The 19352-nt window shown below is 41.2% G+C and overlaps 1 protein-coding gene across 1 annotated transcript in view; it reads left to right on the forward strand.

The window, feature by feature from the left end:
* The window catches only part of SPATA5 (spermatogenesis associated 5), a 203453-nt gene extending 187572 nt beyond the window's left edge, over nucleotides 1–15881 (forward strand). The window contains exon 16 of the mRNA XM_010575615.1: nucleotides 15705–15881. Coding sequence (XP_010573917.1) covers nucleotides 15705–15881 — 177 coding nt within the window. The remainder of the gene's footprint in view (nucleotides 1–15704) is intronic.
* The last annotated feature ends 3471 nt before the right edge of the window (nucleotides 15882–19352 follow it).

Here is a 19352-nt window from a genome sequence, read left to right on the forward strand (position 1 = left end):
GAATCTCCCAGCTCACGACAGTTGATTGAATTGCCTTTTTGTACTAAAATAGCGTTCCTGAAGACTGTTTCAGTCTTTTATCGCTCTCATGAAATGTACGGACACTTGTTGGTAAATTACAAGTCTGTGAACCCAGTAAACCCCTTGATTCTTCTGAATCAAGTGTGCTTAATGTTCAGATGAATTTGTATCTTGAGATTTAAATGGCATTAGCACTCATTGTGTACTTTAACTACAAAATAAGAGTGTATATACAGACTCTACTTTTTAGAAGGGAAAGAAATCAATAGTATTTTTGTTTGGGGATTTGCCTTTTTTTTTTTTTTTTGTTTAAACAGTGAAGCATTTCCTGACATGTTTGCAACAGCTAGGCAGGATGTTTGTTGAATTCGCCTGTATATGTAACTGTTACGTGGCTATCCCCGCTTTGCCAGCTACTCGATTAGTGTTGTGACAGACTAAACAACTGCTAAATGACAGCGCTGAAAATAATTTTGCTGGTTTCTCGGCAAAGCGTAAAGACTAGACTCTTCTGCCATCTAAGTCTAAGGGCCGTTTGCATTACGACTAAAATATTCTGTACCTTTAAAGGTGAGGAGAGGAAGATTTTCGAAATAGCCAAGAGTGTACATAGTTGTAGCATTAATGGCTGGATGTCACATCTTTTTCTCTCCACCAAAGTTTGGCTTATGCAAATAGGGTTATGGTGACCCTAATTATGAAGTCTAGTGCTGATCTGAGATTCCAGACCCACTCTTCTGTGTGCAGAAAATGTCAGTGTAAACTCTTGTTGAAGCCATGTAAACTTGATCAGGATCTTCTTTTAATAGAGAAGTCATATTGGAAAATACATCTGTTCCCAATAGTTCTAAGAAATGCCTTGTGGCAATTAAAGCAATCGCTTGCTTAGAAAATAATACCGGGAAAATATCTAGCACATTTTTACTGGTTTTTTCCCCTTCTAGATATATACTGTGTTAAAGAGAAGGATCAGCAGTCCATCAATAGTACATAAATTAAGAAGTCCCTTGGTGGCTGACTTAATAATCTAAGTAGTATGTATTAGCTAAAGGAGAACTGGAAAGTAGCACGTACAGTTACTGCGTAGCTGACTTGCTGTAAGGTTGTCAGGCAGTACTTATCTATAAATCTTGCAAACTGAAAAAAACCCTGATAAGATTACCGTGATATGACAAATGCCAGCTATAAATAGATTTTTGACTTCCTGCTCATCTCTTCTTTCTCCTGCCCTTCGTACTCGGCTCCGGTGCAACAGACTGCCAGGGCTGTGCAGCTCCCCCAGGTGAAGGTCAGCTCTTGATATATTTTTGATCATCATGTAAAGTTCTCCTGTTAGTATGTGGTCCCCGTTTTAACCTCTTTGCAGATTCCCCCGATTATCCCAAATCACTTTCACATGGAGCTGAGGTTAAGCTTTATTTCTCTTGGCTTGTCCTTTCTGTAGCAGACACTTCCTCTTCACTTTGAAAGGACAAAGCGATGTTCAGCTGCCTGGGTCTGCGCCCAGCATTTGATTTATACATTATTTAATTTCCTTTAGAAAATTGGAAGCAGAACTGTAGGAGTGGAAGTCAGTCCTTTTCATTTGTTTAAGGATCTTTTAGGGCTAATATAATCATCGATAGTAGATGTCAGCATGATTAGGGTGACTTAAGGTAAAGCAAAGAAAATTGAATACCAGGGGAAATTCTTTCATAGTGGAGAGGGTGCCAAGATTTATAGCTGTGCACAACATCTGTGGGTTATGAATTGTGGCATTAAAAAATGAAAACGGAAAATCATCGGGTTTTTGAATGACGTGTTGAAGACACCTGCCTCCCCTTACTGCACAGCAGGCTGGGGCAAGAAAGGTTTGCACCCTTTGTGTTACATTTGCAATCATTTCTTGGATTGTGGTGCTCTCTGGAACTTAATTCAACCAACTAACTAATTCTGCAGAAATTCTTCAGTTAGTCCAGAGGTTTTCATTTGGGCTGACTCTGCATTCAGTTCTGCAATTAGGTCTGCACATGCCGTGAAGTGACTGCCAAGACAATTTGAAAATTTCTCATGCAGTAGAGTCAGGAAATTAAAAATTAACTCTGGAAAGGACATCATATAATATTTGGCAGTGTGGTTTGAATACTGTGTCCACTGAGGGGTGGAAGGTCCTCTTCTTACCAAAAAAAAAAAAAAAAAGTATGAAAGTTGAAATATGTCTTCCATGGGATTTTGAATGATCCTCAGCTGAGGGAAGTATTGGAAGAGGAGAGGCCTGTGGCATACGTGTGCTTATGGATACAATATGACTTACTTGTGGCCTTTAATTTAGCAAAATAGCATTTAATGATGTAGAGTGAGAGTCCTACATTGTTTCAGGGCTCTGTGGTGCTACGACTGCTGTTCCCGATGTGGTTATGTGGGGGAAAAAACCACTTCAGTGCTGGAGTGTTGCTGTGACTCTACGCCCATTACCAAGTCTCTCAGAATTACGGTATTTGATTTGTAAGTCATTACTGCACTTGATAAGTAGGAAATGCACATCACAGCACGAGTGAGGCTTTCTGAATTACAGCTGTGCTGTACAACCTGCGCTTTCTGATGCAGCCTGTGAACATGCGGATGAGGGGCTTTGTATGTGCCCTTTTGGCTAAAGCAAGCGCCTTCACAAATTCGGGCTGCTGAGGTAACTAACAGGTATGTGGTGTCTCACAAATGGAAGGAAGCAGTGAAACCCAGCTTCCCCATGACATTTCATGCATTTAAAACTTGCTCATACCATACAAAGCAAACTATTGATGTCACAAAGTCTTCCAGATACCATGAAAAGTATTAAATTTGATATCAAGTAGGAATGTTAAGAACCTCTTCTGGTCTTCACAGGACTGAATAATTACAAAGTGGAGAGAAAATAGCATTTGATTTTTGGTTCAGTATGGAAACCGGTGCTTCTGTGGTAGCATCCTGTATGTGCTGTCTTCATTCTTTTGATCATCTTTTACTGTGTTTGGAGAGGGGCTAAAACACTTGCTGTCCCACTCCTGGTGTCTGCGCATCCAGCGTGAAATGAGTAAATATAATACACTGGAAAGTGGAAAGCGTACGCTTTCTCATGCACATAGGCAATTCCTGAGCAAATCTTCTGAACTCCTCTCTTGACAAGGGGCTGGGGACAATACCAGTTATAGAAATCTATGCTAGGAAGGCAGAGCAGTGGGCGCTAAAGACATTGTCAGTGTTGCCCACTAATTAAGGTGTCCTTTATTTTCTGCCTCTTCCACTCACAGCCACTTGACACGTGCTGTTGGATGCTGTCATCCTTAGCATCCTCCTCTACACTTCTGTGCCACACAAAATGGACTGCTAGGTGATTTCTGAGCCTGCTAGATAGGCTAGAATGGCACCGAGGAGAGCAGTTGTGCTTTATTGTGTAATTTTATAACTTGGCTGCACAATTCAGCGTAGCAAAATATTTATGGAAATTCATGAGAAGGCATACGTGTGCTGCAGGCTCTACCAAGAGGAGTCCACCCTCCTCTTGCTGCAGGTAAGAGGAGCAGATGATCTTTTCCTGTGTATTCGCCCAGCTTCCCCCAAAGAAGATTGCTAGATATTTTGAAGATCCAGGCTTGCATATTTCTTGTACAGAGGCTTGCAGTACAGGCTAAGACTGCTTTTGGTTCTTACTCTTCAGGCTATAGATTTGAGGGCTGGCTACGATCTGTACAACCCACAGTACTGTGGGTGTTTTTTCCCTCGTTTTCTCCTTCCCTTGTGCCAAAAGCCCTCCCAGCCCAAGGGTCCTGTCTGTCTTTCCTATTGCTCTCCATAATAGTTGTTCCCTTCATCTTTCTTTCCTCTTTTCTCTTTGTGGCTGTTTGGACAAAGAGAGCTGATACAATTCCTTTCTCTAGTGCTGCAAACTGAGGGGAGCAGAAGCTTTTCTCTGGCAGATTTGCACTCTGGTAGGTAAAACCAGCCACGTAGCAAGAGACATGCTCCTGCAGGAAATCTTACAGTAACTTCCATTTGTAACTGTCCCTCGAACATGGCACCCTGGGAGCGCTTCAGTTGCACAGGCCAGTCCTGTTGCTGGTTGCACTAACATTTCTTGATGGCTTTTGAGGTTTTTTCAGCTGTGGTCCTTAGCTTTGTTATAGTTGACCTTTCTCAGCTCGCTCTTCTGGCATCATCTGCCATGCTACAGCTATAGCAGCTCCTTCGGGCGTCATTCCCTCCTCCCTTGATCCTCAGCCTCTGCCCCGGTGTTAGATGCGATCCTGGCAAATCTTCCTGGTGCCAGGAAGGGTGGGAGACACCTGGCATTATCTCAGTGACTGTGAAAACAGTAAATACTGTATGTGACAGTGTCTACAGACAGCCTTCCTTAGATGTTAAGCACCTACCTGATGGGTGCGATCACTCTCACCTCTCGCTGTCAATGCTGGGAAGAGGTAGGTGCCTCTCTGCAGGGCTTGGGTGGCCTGAGGGGCTCCTGGGGGCTTGCGGATTTGTGCCTCCTGTGCAGAGGGCCCAGAGCTGCTCTGCTTTGGTGCAAGCACCAAAGGCAAGGGCTTGAAGTGGGGAACGCTGAATCTAGAGCACTGTGGCCAAGGACAGCAAACATCACAGAGCTCTAGGGAGATCCTCATGGCTGAATGCAATTAAGTATAAATTTCATAAATTTTTGGCCTTAAATTTTTTGTGTGTCATGCTAGTCTGCAACTTCTTAGAAGTTCAAATGCTGTTAACATTAAAAAGCAAGCTGAATACAACCTGGAAGAAAGGGAAGGGAGACTCCTCTGCTTCCTCCTATGCATAATTGCAAAAACTATTGAGGATAAGTTTTGAACATAAAACATCTTTGTTAAGTGAAGAGAAATGCAACTGACCCATTTTCTAAGTCTTCATAGCGCTGGAAATTTGCATTACATTGTCTTGCCTAGACAAGGAAGGAGGGGGAGAAAACCCAAGAGACCGAGGAGGTTTTTGCAATAACGTGGCACAAACTGCGAAGGAGTTTGCAAGTATGAAAGAGAAGGAATGGAGAAATTTGCTACATTAGATCTGTTATCCACAGAGTAGCAGATCTGGTTATCCAGAATACTGAAGTGACTTTCAGACATGACACGGATTCAGTTTTCTCAGCTGCAGGAGGGTGCTCAAATGAGAAGCTTTCATGTTAACAATGGAAAAGGAGATGCCTTGTTAATCTGGTCACTCATAACTTTTCACTGAAGGTAAATGACAGCTCTGACTACAGGTTCTTACACTTCAGCATTTTACCTTACGCTGCCTCATTCTGTTCCATGGCTTGTTCCCAGAGTGATGGGGGCCAACTATACTGGTGACAAGCTGCTCCACTTGTGAGGAAGCTGGTACCTTGGGATAGTGCTGCGAATCCCTCACGGTACGCACTGTCATTCACTGGACTGGGTAATTTTAGACCAGAAGCAGTGGGTCACATTTACCTATGGACTGTATTCAGTAGACATAGCAGGGATACACCCGAGATGTATTGTTGGAAGCTTTTATTGAACCTAAAAGTGGTTAGCACATATGCTGTTATTGACAGAAGAATTGTATTAATTGTTTTGTGACTGAATAACTCAAAATACTGGGTCTTTTTAAGCATGCAAATCTTGAAACCAGTAGATTGAGGGGTGACAACTCAGGACACCGAGGTCCTTATGGGAAATGTGAGGGCTGCCCACCTGAAAGGGCCGCTCACAAGGCCATCTGCACCAGTGAATGCTTCTCTATATAGGCCAGGCGTATATTTTTCTTAATTAGATGCATCTTGCATTGGCTTTTGAATTGGCAGATGAGTGAAAGAAGTTGCACAAGTGAAAGCATTTGTATGTAGGTTCAGTATGTCTCTAAGCTTCGGTGTGCTTTAAACCCATTTTCTGCCGCAGTCTCGTCCTCTCCCTGCCTTCAGAGCCTTCTTCCCTTGCCTGCTTTCCTGCCTGCATCCTGGGTGAGCCAGTTCAGGGTGCTAAACCAGCAAAAACTACTCTCTTCTGTGTTGCTGCATTTGGTTTCTGCTGGTTAGCACTTGAACAGGCTCATCAAGGGGCCAGATCAAAAAGAGGTGGTGACCAGTGCATCACTGGTTTAGACTGACTGTTGGGAACCACAGGTTACACTGTCGTGTCTGTCTTACTGCTATTTCATTGACTTCTATTCCATTAAAATATACTCCTTACATAAATCCTTAACTCAAGGTAATTGTTGGTACACCACTTTTCTTGTTACATGTATTTGTATCAGTCATCGTTTTTTTCTTGCTATAAATACTTCTTTTTTTTTTCTTGCACAAGCAAAACTTGCATTAAAACTTACTTTAAGTTCTTTACCAGCCTTATTGCTTTCTCCTTTAGGAGTAATAACCATACATGCAGGCATCTAGCTGTGGCTGACAGCATTGCTTTCTAGGTCTGACTGTCCTTCCAGCCATATTCTGCCTCCCTGGAATACAGGCATGCAGTAGCCCTCTTCCCTGATTTTCCTGGGAAACGTGAGCAGCTGGGTACCATGGGAAGCTTGAAGAGGTAAACTAAGAAACAGTCTGAAATTCCTCTACCATTCTGCTGAGGAAATAGATACTCCACAGGAGACATCTCGCACCTTCCAGGAGCTAAGACCCCAATAAATAAAAGCAAGAGAGCTTCCATTAGGGACATTATTCTTCTTGCAGTCTAAAGGCCCTACACAACAAATGTCTTTTCTCCCTCCCTGCCTCAACTCAGGACGTGTATGCACGTGTAAATAGCCATACGGAGACCCAGAAAGTATACATCTCTCTTACTCTCATTATCATAGGATCCGTGTGCTTTCTATCCAAATTGATAGAAACACTAAGCTTCCAGAAGATTTGCTAGTCTTTCTGGCCATTATTTTTAACTGAGTTTGTTTGCTTTTACTATATTGTGTTACGATCTCTCATACGTAGGTGACTACAAATACCGTTGCTTATTAACCTGCTATGCAAGATCCAAATCAGAGACAATATTTGCCATAGCTCCAAAGACACGATGAAAGGGAGAGTTTAAATAAACCCATGAAAAAAGAATTTTTTGCTGGGTGGATTCAAAAGTTTAGGGCTCTAGCAATCTTTAAAAGGTGATATAATGTAATAAAAATGCTGCTGGAGCTGAAAGGAATTGAAAGACAGTTCCAGACTGGCTGTGCTCTATTGACGAAAAAAATAAATATTTTTAGGGAAGGGAGGGCCCTTCTCCCAATTCCTTTTGCAGGATTGCTTTTATTTGCTTTGTTTTGATAGGAGTCTAAGGCCTCTGCTACTCTCCCAGGTTAAACTTGAGAAAGGAATTACTGATCTGAGAAGCAAAGGCATGAATTGTTTTTCAGTGGAAGAAATACAGAATATGTTGAACGAATCGCCCAACCTTGTATCTGTCTGCCTCAAAATCCGAAGAGAAAGCAAGCAAACGGAACAACTGCATAACACCCACACTATGATAGGTTTCATAAGGTAGAAGCTGCCAAATCTGTTTTGTAGTTTTTTCTTTTGTTTTGCTTTTCTAGAGAGAAACTCGTGACAACTACAGCTAATGATGTCCACCAAGTCTTCTAGTTTAAATTTTTAGTAGCATAATTCAATCTGTCTTGCTAGCGGCATTCAGCAAAATAGCATTGGCTCTGTGTACGGGTCCTCTGTAGTAACGGCATACTGTGAGTGAGAAAGCAGTATTCTTTTAATTACTTTTAATTAAAATGAGTGCGTGCACACACACACACACGTACATATAGAAAGACTTTGTTTTTCTAGTGGCTTGGCTTCCTTTTCCTCATTGAAGGGAAGAAGTTAAACTTTCTCATTAAATGTTTATATAAAAATGAAATAATTCTGAGGTTAACCAGAAATGCAGCTTAATCTTGTATAGAAACATGTGTGACTTTTTTTTTTTTTTAGTTGCACAAATATAGCTGAAACTTGAAGTTGGCAGAGAGTGCTGTTTTAAAAATATTTAGTCCCAGCATGTAAAAACTCGTTTTGTTAGGGAATTCCTTTGTGAAAGGTGTAGCTATGCCATGTCTCTGCCAAAGCGACGGGAGCCATATCGACAGAGTGCGTTTTAGGAAATAGCTGCATTTTGGGCTTGTAGTTACAAAAGTTAAATTGGAATTTACATGTTTTGTATATTGCTTGGAAGGATACCACATCTAGTAATATTTTTTAAGAGAGTGGAAAGAAGAAGAAAGCAAGCTTGCAGATGGAGTCAAAGCTTTGCTCTGTTAGAACATGTCGGGATGAGCAGAGGTATGTGTGATGACACTTAGCATGTACCACTGAAGGCTCTGGTTTATTCTCTTTAGCTGTCATCATGTGCTACAGTTATGATACATATGCTTAATTTTGGCTACATACCTCATCTTTCCCTTCTCTTCTCTGGGCATGTTTAAGCTTTATAGAATAATAAGAGCTACTGATACATGCGATACTGTCTGCTGCTCAGGCACAACCCACGCTCGGTTTTTGGTACCGTAAGAGCAATTAAACACAGCATTTTGTGGTCACCGCTGTCTGTTTAATTGTTGCCGTGATGCCGCTGTCCCACAAGAGCGACTGGCCGGTTGCCTGGCTCAGCCCCCGGCCGACAAGCCTGGCCCTCCTGGCTGAGAGTGGGAGGAGGGAGCAGAAGCAGGACTTGGTGGTCTCTGCTGCGGTCCCCAAGGCAGCCGTGGCCACCACGGAAAGAGCCGAGTGGGAACCGTCGTCCTGGTCAGACCAGATGTATTCAGGTGGCACAACCACTTTACGTCCCTGTGCAGCACCTCAGGTAAGCTGCGGACGCCCACGTGCACGGTCACGTGCGCACCGATCTGCAAAATTACACAAATAAGCAAACCGTAGATTAAATAGTGAAGATTTGGGGCAGGCTGTTCTGAACGAAGGTCGCTTACAGGCATCGTTAAAGGAGCTGGTTTTGTTCAATTACATTTCCTTAACAACTTCTCATAAAAGAAATCAGGAATAGCAGAGATTGTTTGCTCAGCCTGCTGGGTCAGAGACACGAGATACACATAATACCTGTCCTTTCTATTTAAGAATTGCGAAGGTGCTGCTTCATCGCTACAGACCTGTTTGAAAGTAGACTATCCAACGTCTGCTCATATTGAATGTTTCTTTAATAAACAAGGAAGAAAGAAGTCTATCTTTTTATAAAAAAATAATATTTGGTTACAGGATATCATTGCAGAGGATGGCTGCAATACGAATGGGAACTCATCTGTTCCACGGCACTGTTCATGAATACCGAACCATGTAGATGTATGCACTTTAACTTGAGGAAAACTAATAACATTTTAAAACATAGTTGCTTCGAGATCAAAGAAGCCTCTGTCTCACTGAGGCACTTGTGTGGCCTGTGAGTGCCTCGCACACTTTAGTTGGGAAAGTTTTATAGAGCGACAATCATAAATTGAGTAAATTCGCTCCAAAGCTCCAGTGGTAGGTACAGTACATGAATCTGAGGAATGAATGGATACTGTATGAAAAGCTTTAGGCTAATATACTTTATCATTTTCTGGTTAGAATAGATTATTTTCCATTTGCAAAATGCCGAAATGTATGTATAATCCATCCCATTTAAATCTACAGATCATAGAATTGAGCGGAATGAAGAGATACACATACAGGGGTGATTTTTTGTCTTTCAGAGATTAGATCAAAATTTATTGCAGGGTGATCAATTATTTCATAGTATTGGAAACTTTTTCTCCTAAACAGAAAAAGATTTGTAGTGGTCTGTAAGACTTTGTCTTCTCAGAGAAGAGAAAAAAGGCATGTTCTCTTGTGTTTTCCTGTTTTATCTGTTTTATACATGAAACAGGAAAGTCGAAACACAAGAGAAGCACTAAATTTAAACCTTTGAAATAAATCAAAAACTCCACCTCTGACCAGTTAAGAGCGTCTCGGTTTAGCCCATTTTAAAGGAAAGATGGTATTTGTGACATCTTAAAGTAGTATTTTTACCTTTAAAAGTCGTATGTTGTACAAAAGTGTTATCTAGGGCACGTCTCCCTAGCCCAGCCAGCGTCACGCTGCGGTACCTGAGCTAGTTCAGACAGACTGACACGTGCAGCAGCAGCAGCGTGGGGATGCTAAAACAGGGTAAGCGAGCACAAAATTTCATGAAGGCGATCCAGCAGCTCTCTGCTACTGGAGGAAGAGGCATCCCGCTTGCTGTGCTCTCCGCTCCTCCCATGCCGACTGGTGCTTGTCGAATGCCCCTGTGAGCCCATCTCAATACCCCAGTAGCAAGCTAACCCCCTTTTTTTTTTTTTTTTTTTTTTTTTCCTTCCCTCCCCCTGGATTAGTTTTCTGATGGTCTGGTGCATTGAATCAGTTAATGAAAGGACCAGCTTAGCGCCGGAGCCAGCACAAGAGACGGGTGGGAGCAGCGGGTGGTTCCTGCACAAAGGAGAAGGGGGGAAAGAGGGGCCACGGCGTCCCACACTTTTAAGCAGGAGTGACCCGCTGGGGCTGGCAAAAACCTAGAGGTATTTACCATTTCTGCCCAGCACTGCGCTGAGCCTCGTGCAAATCCCTTGCGGAAAGTTGTGCACTGCCGGAGTTGCATTGAATCGAGACGTTTGCGTCGTTTTTAGAATACAGTCGGCAAGCTTTCCCCGCTTTTAGCCTCTCTGCCTACAGCGTGTCTTCTCCCGATTTGTTTTCTCAACTCGTTTTGGAGAGGCGGCCATGCCCTCCTCTTTCCTCAATCAGGTGGCGGCCCCAAGAGCTTTCCGACTTCCCCGGTTTTGTGGGGATAAGGCTATTGCTCTCCAAAGAGCAGCTTCTGACGCAGGGCTAAGAGGAGGTGCCTGACACGGGTAGGAATTGGCCTGAGCGCAAAACAGATGTCCTGACCCGGGAGTTATTCATGTCTTTTTAAAACGCCGTGTGCGAGCCTTTTATCTCTCCTTAACAGAGCGGGAAAGCAAACTCCCCAAACCTATACACAATCTTCCTTTGACGCTGCCTAGCAGGCGTGCACCGCATGGGCGCACGGTCTCGCAGGTAGTTTTCATCCAGGAAGGGCCACAATTTACGCTATTCACAAACCGCAGGGTACTATTCTGTTTCCAGGCTCCTAATCCCTCTTACACACAATCCCTTACAACTTTAACTGGCGGGGTGGAGGAGCAAGTTAAAAAGGAAGGAAAAAGGAAAATGAAACACAATGTACAGCCAGCCAGTGGCTGCCAGTTACTGCGCACACAATCGACACCAGCTGCAGCCCAATTAAACCCGACATTCACAGGTGTTCCCAACAGACTCTGCGCTAACAAAACCACTTTCTTGAAAATACCTAAGGCTTTAACACAGAAGCTCGTTTCTTTTTTCCTCTTTTTTTTTTTTTAATTTTTTTTTTTAAAGATTCTTTAAAGCTATTTAGAGCACTTTAAATACAAAGAAGCTGAAAAGGACTTTCAGTCCACTGGAAAGAGTTGGTGCTTAATGCCAGAATGGGGGAGAATCGGCCAAGCTGAATCAGCCAGTTGTAACCATTGGTTTCGGGAGAAAGATGGGTTATGCTGAATGCTGTTTATTCAGAGAACAGTAACTGGCACTGGGCATTTTATTGTTGCTGGGAGTGAAACGGGGAGGGAGGGAACAACTAGGTGTAAATCCATTGCTTTTGGGGACTCATCATTGTTTGCACCATAGCTGTGAGCTTGTGTGTGGCTTTGCTTATTACTGATCCGTGTGTGTGTGGTTCAGAGAGCAAATTTTAGTTCTCTCCTCCCAGGAAAACTTGATACAGTTGCCTTTTTGACTTTGAAGTAGGATTCTAGATTCGTTGTTTATTTTCTGATCTTAAAGCACTCATTCAGATGATAAGTCAGTCCTTTAAATATATGATAATCTGTTTTTACTACATTAATTCAGAATTATTTCCGTGCTAAGAGAGGACTGCAGACAGCAGACTAACGCATAGGTCAGTAATTTGCCCTCATTCCATTGAAAATGAGAATTGTGTTTGTTAAACTTTCATTTATAATGATAATTAATAATCACACTAGGGTATATTGTGGTACTTACAGGTTCAATAGTATTCAACCACACCTGGCTGGCTATTCATCTCTGCAATAACACCCCACACCTCAGTAGTTATTGCTTAATTACCTAGTGCCTGGTCTGTTGCTGTTTAATCACTGTTGTTTCTGACAATCACTTAATGCCTTCATTATTGCTTGAATTGTCAGTGCTGAAAGCCACTCTATATTCAGATGCAGTCAAGAATATCTATTTTGTCCTTCAATACACCGAGCTGCAATTTTGCCTTTGGAACAGGACGAGGACGTTATTCCTATTCCTCACAACACACATTGATCCAAAAGATTGCACTTTTTTGGTCTTTTTTTTTATACTGAAAAGGTAAAAATGGTGATCCCTTGGATTTGTATTTGAAAATAATTAAGAATTGTCTTAAAACTGGCAGATAGGTAATGTTGGTTCACAGCATTACAAAGGCAGGCAGAAGCTATTCACGCTGATAAATGCAATGGAGAGAAAAGAAAATCACCCAGGCTTCAAATTCACAAGCATACGACCTAAATTAGATATTGTCACTCAGGAAAAGATACTGGAGGCAGTGTGGATAATTTTTCTGAGAAAAATCGTCTCGGCACTGATATGACAGCAAATATAATAATAAGAAAGGAACTGCAAGCAGCCCAGAAGCACTGCTATGCCGTGGTACAGCTCCCTCCGTGCCCTACATGGCTTCAGCCGCTCAACAGCAAGAGGATAGAGCAGAACTAGCAAAAACGAAATGATGGACGGGCTGAAGGACGGACAAGTTCTGCAGGAGCAGAGACTCACTGGGGGCTCTTCAGCTTGCAAAGGCTTGACTGAGAGAGGGTGAGATAAAACTGTAAAATTATTGATGATACAGGGAAGGTGAACGGGGAACAACAGATGAATCGCTGTTCTCCTAACGCAGAAACTAGGAGGCGCTTGCTGAAATTACCAGGTTTAAGACAAACAAAAGTGCTTTTTTCATACAATGCATGATTATACCGTGGCACTCATTATGGGATGATGTTGTGGAGGCCAAAAGGAGAAGTGATTCAAGAAAGTAACTGGACAAATTCACTGAGGATAGGTCTGTTGCAAAGTTTTAAAACTGATGATCTAGATGCAGCCTCTGGTTTTGGAGTGCCGCTAAGCCTGGGAAGGATCTGTGCCTTGCTGCAAAGCCGCTGGTTTTCTTCCTTTGTTGTCAGTTAGCCCCTTCTGGTACCTTCCCTCTTTGTGTCACTTGACCCAGTCTGTGTTGTTTTTTAATCTAGGCAGAAATGACATTTAAAAACCCTTCAGTTGCTTGGTCTAGTAAGAAATGTCCTAACGTGACTGTGACGAGACATACCTATGACAAACCAGTAGACCTTAGGCCAACAGTGCAGCACATTTCACCAGATGAATTCACTCTCATTTCGCTGTGGCTGTATTACACATGTGTTTGCTTTCCACGAGTGATTTCACTTTACTAGCTAGTGAGAATGCTTGTGAGGACCTTTTTTTCTTTTTTTTTTTTTTTACATTTGCATACTTGAACGAAGAAAAATAATCAAACTTGCCTTGTCGAATCTCTTACCTCAGAAACGTGATACTCGGGGTTAGCCAAGGAATGGAAACAACGCCATGTGACTTCTGTGACCAGACACGAGGGTCCAAATTTTAAACGCTGTGCCATAAAGCCTGCTGTTTATTACTCGATAATATATTAAAGATTTAGTTCACAGAAATTCTGAGTGCAGCCAGGAAAAGAGAGGATGATAATTCATGCCTTAAAATTATTTCATCTTCCCTTAAAAGCAGCTGAAATGCCCCTGGGAAGCAGGGGGTGGTGGTGGGGAATCAGTTTTCTGGTGCTGCCTCATGTCTAGTAATTTTCAGTTATCACAGAACTTAAGATTCAGTCTTTAAAATTAAACAAAAAAATCCTTTGGAGGTTAATTATCGTCACTGTTACCGATACTCTTGGCAGAGCATAGAGAAAAGGTGAAAGCATCATCAGAACTATCAGCTTATGGGCAAATTGCTCCTAAGTGTATCAGTGTACAAATGAAACAGGAAGAAATAAGACTGGCAGTGGTGTTCCTTCTTTCTTGACAGTCTTTCCTTCAGCTTCTCCTTCAGTAAAACATATCGACTCCTAACAAGTGAATGTCTTGTGCTGTAGTGATACCCTGCTGCATAATTTTGATGCTATAGATGAGCGATGGTCTCTGCGAGCGGAACAGGATGGTCAAAACCTGCTGTACTGCGTTTGGTTTTTTTTTAATAATGCCTGTGAAAACCCCCAGAAGGTCCCTTCTTCTTCATTTTGTGGAAAACTTGCCCCTAGTGCAGTATTTATCAAGGGGAAATGGACCCCTCCTTCAAAGACCAACACACGCTTAGAGTCCAGGGTGCTTGGGATCTGGTTTTCCATCAACGGTCTTCTCCCTTTTGAAAGATTTCTGGGTCTTGTGTTAGGCAGGGATGATGGGGAGGAGTTTGATCTGGTTTGGGTTTTTTTCTTTTTCTTAAGTAGCTTTCTATTTGTGTTAGCGACAGGGAAATAGTCATACTGTCTACTTAGAGAAAAACCTGAACAGAAAGACCAAGATCCCTCCGTTAACTTTCTAGATGATGTATTACTTTACCTCCGCAAGAAGTTGGTGCACTAAATCTCGGCTACGCTTCCATGTTTAACTGTCTTTGAAGTCCTGAAAAGCATTAAAATGCATAACAGCAGTGTTTAGCTTCACTGCTCATTAGAGCAGCACAGAACTAATAGTAATATTGTTGTAACTTGACAAAGCCATCTAAATCCATGCATGTTTTCTTGTGAAAGCTTCCTAAACATGCTGCTAAATCCTCTAAAAAGCTACTAAACGGCTTTGGCAACCATTAGCACAGCATAAGCGGGGGGAACTCTTTTCAGTAAGTGAACAAACAGAGAAAATATGCTGAATAGCTGGACAAATGTGTTTCAGCTGGCTCTTTCATTTACAGATATAAGGGAGCAGTCAATATCAATCACTGTTTTCCCTGTTGCACTGGAAATCACAATATCTCTTTTCATTCCACAAGCTCTTTTCACCACAGTAATGTGTCTTTAGAGTGACACTGGCATCAGTCTGTTTCCGCTGTCTGAAGTCCAGAGAGCTTAAAAACACATTGCAGGGTATGAGACCTTAACCCTCCTCCCCTTCCACACACCCCTCTCCTTCTAGCCTTCCTTTCTGAATTAATTGTTTTTACTTCTTTCCCAGCGTAAAGCTGAGAAAGAAAAGTGCCTGCAGAGCCTGGGAATATCTGCTCTTGCACTTTGGGGACAGAAAAATGTAGCGCTGGTTGTTGGGGTTTTAATTTATCAGGTGTTGCGGGGAGTTTAGCGCAAGGTAATATGATTTTCAAGTGAATTTGCAACATACTGTAATATGAAATGTAATGTTACTGTGGTTTGAATTGCAAGCTATACCCTGTTTCTTGGATGCCCTAATCACCTACAACCTCATTTATTAAAAAAAAAAAAAGTAGGAGAAACTCTGTCCTTGTGAGTACCTGGCATTTGGAGTATGTTGATATTCTTGTGTTCACTTTCTTCCTTTCAAGTAATATATTTTATAATAATAATGCTGTGTGGTTTGTTGGTTTTTTTATTGTTTCTTTGCAGATAACAGCAGTCTGTAGAGAAGCAGCCCTTCTAGCTCTTCAGGAAGACATAAACGCCAAATCTATCATGGGACGGCACTTTCGGTACGCACTGACTGTCGTGACCCCAAGGATTCCTGCTTCGTTAATCCAGTTTTATGCAGATTATCAGCAGCAAAGTGGACTGCACGCACTTTGAAAAGCAAATTAATACATAGCTCCATTCACGGTGTGAATAGCAGATTTCCTTTGTAAAGCTGTCAAAAGCCAAAGAATTTTGTATTTTGAGTGAGTGGAGTGTCCGAAGTTAACTGAAGCGCAGAATCATCATAATAAATGCCCATGTGGAAGTTTGGAGTGTAACAGAGATCATCCAAAACTTTGTATTTTACAATTTCAGTGGTATAATCTGCATTTTAGAGGTAGTAAGATTGCTGGTTTAAGTCTGTTTATCTGAGTATACATCCGTGTATCAAAAAATAATTATGAAATTCTGAATTTTTGATGGATTCCTGGTCCTAAAGAGAGTAGCAACAAGTGTCATTACTGTCTTCATTTGTTCCTGCCTCAACCACAGTTTAATCCCAGAGACCATCCCAGTGAGCTGCAGACCTGGGGAGTGGCCTCACTACAAAAAATGCTGAAATTTATTCTGAATCATTTGATTTATGATCTCCAGAAAAGCTGCCAAACAGGCTTGCCGAACATAGAGTTCTCCGAGATAAAGCTAAGATACCCTGATTGATTACAGTGAAACATTTATCTTTGGTCTTAAGCAACTCCTTTTTACACATACTAGGAAGGAGGCACCTTAAAAATTGTACATCCCTTGGCTAACCTGAAACCACTGCCAGGCATCAGCGAAAGATTTTTGTTGTTGTTTGTTTCCATCGAAATAAATAGGAATGTTGATTGGTAATTTAAAGCTGGCCACTCGAAATCCTAATGAATCCTAATTACTGAATAAGAAAACCTCCTTGCAAAAACTGTTACAAATGACCACAAGATAGTTCAGGAACAGATAAAATCTCTTCTACTTATTTCTTTGTTATATCAAGGACGACAGGTCCTTATGGGCTCTCTGCTCTTGCACTCAGTATGAAATGCAATTAAGCAAACTTATTTTCAGCTTTTTTTCCCCACAATAGAAGGACTCAGCTTTTCTATCGCAGACATGAAAAATAGAGGGAAAGGTAAAGCAAAACCATTACAAACTTTAAGAAAAATTAAAAAAAAAAAGGTGACAAAACCCTGAATTTCAGTGGGTAATTTTGTGTTTTCCTGGTGTTTTTCAGGTAAGTAGAAGAATTTACATGTCAAAATTTTAGCCAAATCTCGCTTTCACTTGTTGGAGTAAACAAGAAATATCATTTCAGGCTGTATGTAAGGTTATTTTTTGGATTTGTTTATTGATGGTTCTGAAGACTTTTCTTTCTTGCAGTCATTATATATATGTATTCATGAGAGAGTAAAAATTATTTAGAAATGTGTATCATTTTATGAAAAATTTGCATCTAAGAGAGATTTCTTCTATAGTTACTTACATTATCAATATGAAATTTAAAAAGTAATCTCTTGGCCTTGATTATGGTTTTTCTCTCTTTACTTCCACTCTGTACACCATTTTAGCTTTTAAAAAGAAATCTATTATTTTTAAATTACAACTTTTCTATTACTCTTATTCTAACCTTTTGTTGCTATAATTAACATTTAATTTTACTATCACTGAAAAGGATTAGACGATGGGGAAAAGCAGGTTGTTTACTTAGTTCATCTGATGTATGTGCAGGTTTTTTCTTTTTTTCATTGTTTGACTCTTTAATAGTACAACAGACAGAGGGAATTAGGAAAATTATAAACTGGAAAAGTTGCCTTGAGGATCAGGGCTGCATTTGAAACTACTTTATCCTTCTTTTCTGGATTCTATATACTCCAACTTGAGACTCAGGATGCAAACCATTTATCATAACCATTATATTTCTGATGTTTCCAAAAATTAAATGCCATACCGTTATCCCCTGGCACTTTCCTCCAGCGTGCATTCCTGAAGGGAGGAAAGAGAGACCCTCGTTTTTACTGCCAGTAACGAATTCTGTCTGTAATTTTGTATCCTAAAAATAACACTATGTGATGCTCCAGATGAGTAGCAAAACTAGATCGCCATTCCGTGGGAATGTGCGCCAAGGCGTGAATCTGAACTGAGAAACTCGGAGAGAGACAGGTAGGACCTGGCTGCCCTTTTTGTATATGGGCTCCTGTTGCCATCAGAGGGAATTTTGCACGTTGAATTTTAGGACATTAGGAGAGAATGCCGGCCCATGACTGCTGTTTGTGCCTTGGGGGAAAAAACCCATCCCTGCAAGTGTTTATCCTCTCATCCACATGGTACCACATTCATTCACGTGGTACCAAATCTCTTGACACATACCTACATGCCTGAAGTGATTTTAAATGTAGGAAGCTCCCCCTTTTATCGTTGGGTTTGTGGAACTTGATTTTTTAAAAAAAGTAAGATACTCTTTAAAAAATTAAGTTATTGCAAATTTGTGAAGTCCCTAGAAGGTCTATGTTGCTCCTAAATACTCTGTTTGGCCACTCAAAATCTTACTCTGTCCCAAGCCGCAGATAAGCTGAGATTTAAAGAAAGGTATGATGATTCCCCTTCTCGTTCCTAATGACAGATCACTGTTACTGTGAACTAGCAACTTGAAACCCTCTTATCAGAATTCTGGAAAATAACCAAAAATCCGGTTTTGGTCAAAGCACATCAGCAACGTAGTCCTTTCATAATCCAGTCCAGTGAGCACTTTTGCACCCTCAGCCTCTCATTGGAACTTACTGATGAGGGCACTGTAGGACAGGGCACTTCAAAAGTATCTTCTGTTAGCCTGTCATTTAAATGAGTGGGTTTTAATTCAGAGCTGAACTTTTCACAGCATGTTTTACCGAACACATTGTGCCTTGGCACCAAATCAAATTGCTTGCAGTGTGAGGCCATATAAGCCTGAACACCTCTATGCTTCAGAGTAAATCAAAGATAGAGGCGTTCTTTCTTCTGCTGGGTTAATCACGTTTATTGTTGTTTGGATGTTTCCGTGAGATTAATTTTAATAAAACGATAGAGGCTCAGTGAATGGAAGAGAATGCATGTGAGAAGAACATCTCTCTCCATCCTCTCTTTAACTGCTGAAGTGGTTTCTAGACTTATTTCTTTATGTTCTTTAGAAATACAGTCTTTTTCCTGCCTGCCATTATCTTTTGGAGCCAGTTTTTGGCCCAAATACTGCTTGAGTTGCAGAATTGTTAACATTAAATCATCTTTTCAATGTTTCAGGCACATTTTGTTTAAATACAAAGTCTAAGTTTTTCCTCCAATAACAATGTCTTGCAAAATGGCATAAAATGTCTTTTGACAGGTTTGCCAAAAATGACCAGGAGAATATTTATGATCAAAATGCAAAAATGTCTTCACTTAACTTGAAAAAAAGTTCAGTCCTGTGTTCTCCCTAATGCATAAAACAGATTTTTACTGCGAGTACGATATACAATTCTTAATCCTGGAAAAAGAATGAAGTTTATTGTGGATAATTTTCCTACGGTCTCTAAATGAGAACAGGACATAAGGTTTACTGAGTTCAGGTGCGAGGGTGAACATCTGGGACAGAATAAA

This window comes from Haliaeetus leucocephalus, unplaced genomic scaffold, assembly GCF_000737465.1.
Source record: "Haliaeetus leucocephalus isolate CR32 unplaced genomic scaffold, Haliaeetus_leucocephalus-4.0 Scaffold484, whole genome shotgun sequence".
Classification (NCBI taxonomy): Eukaryota; Metazoa; Chordata; class Aves; order Accipitriformes; family Accipitridae; genus Haliaeetus; species Haliaeetus leucocephalus.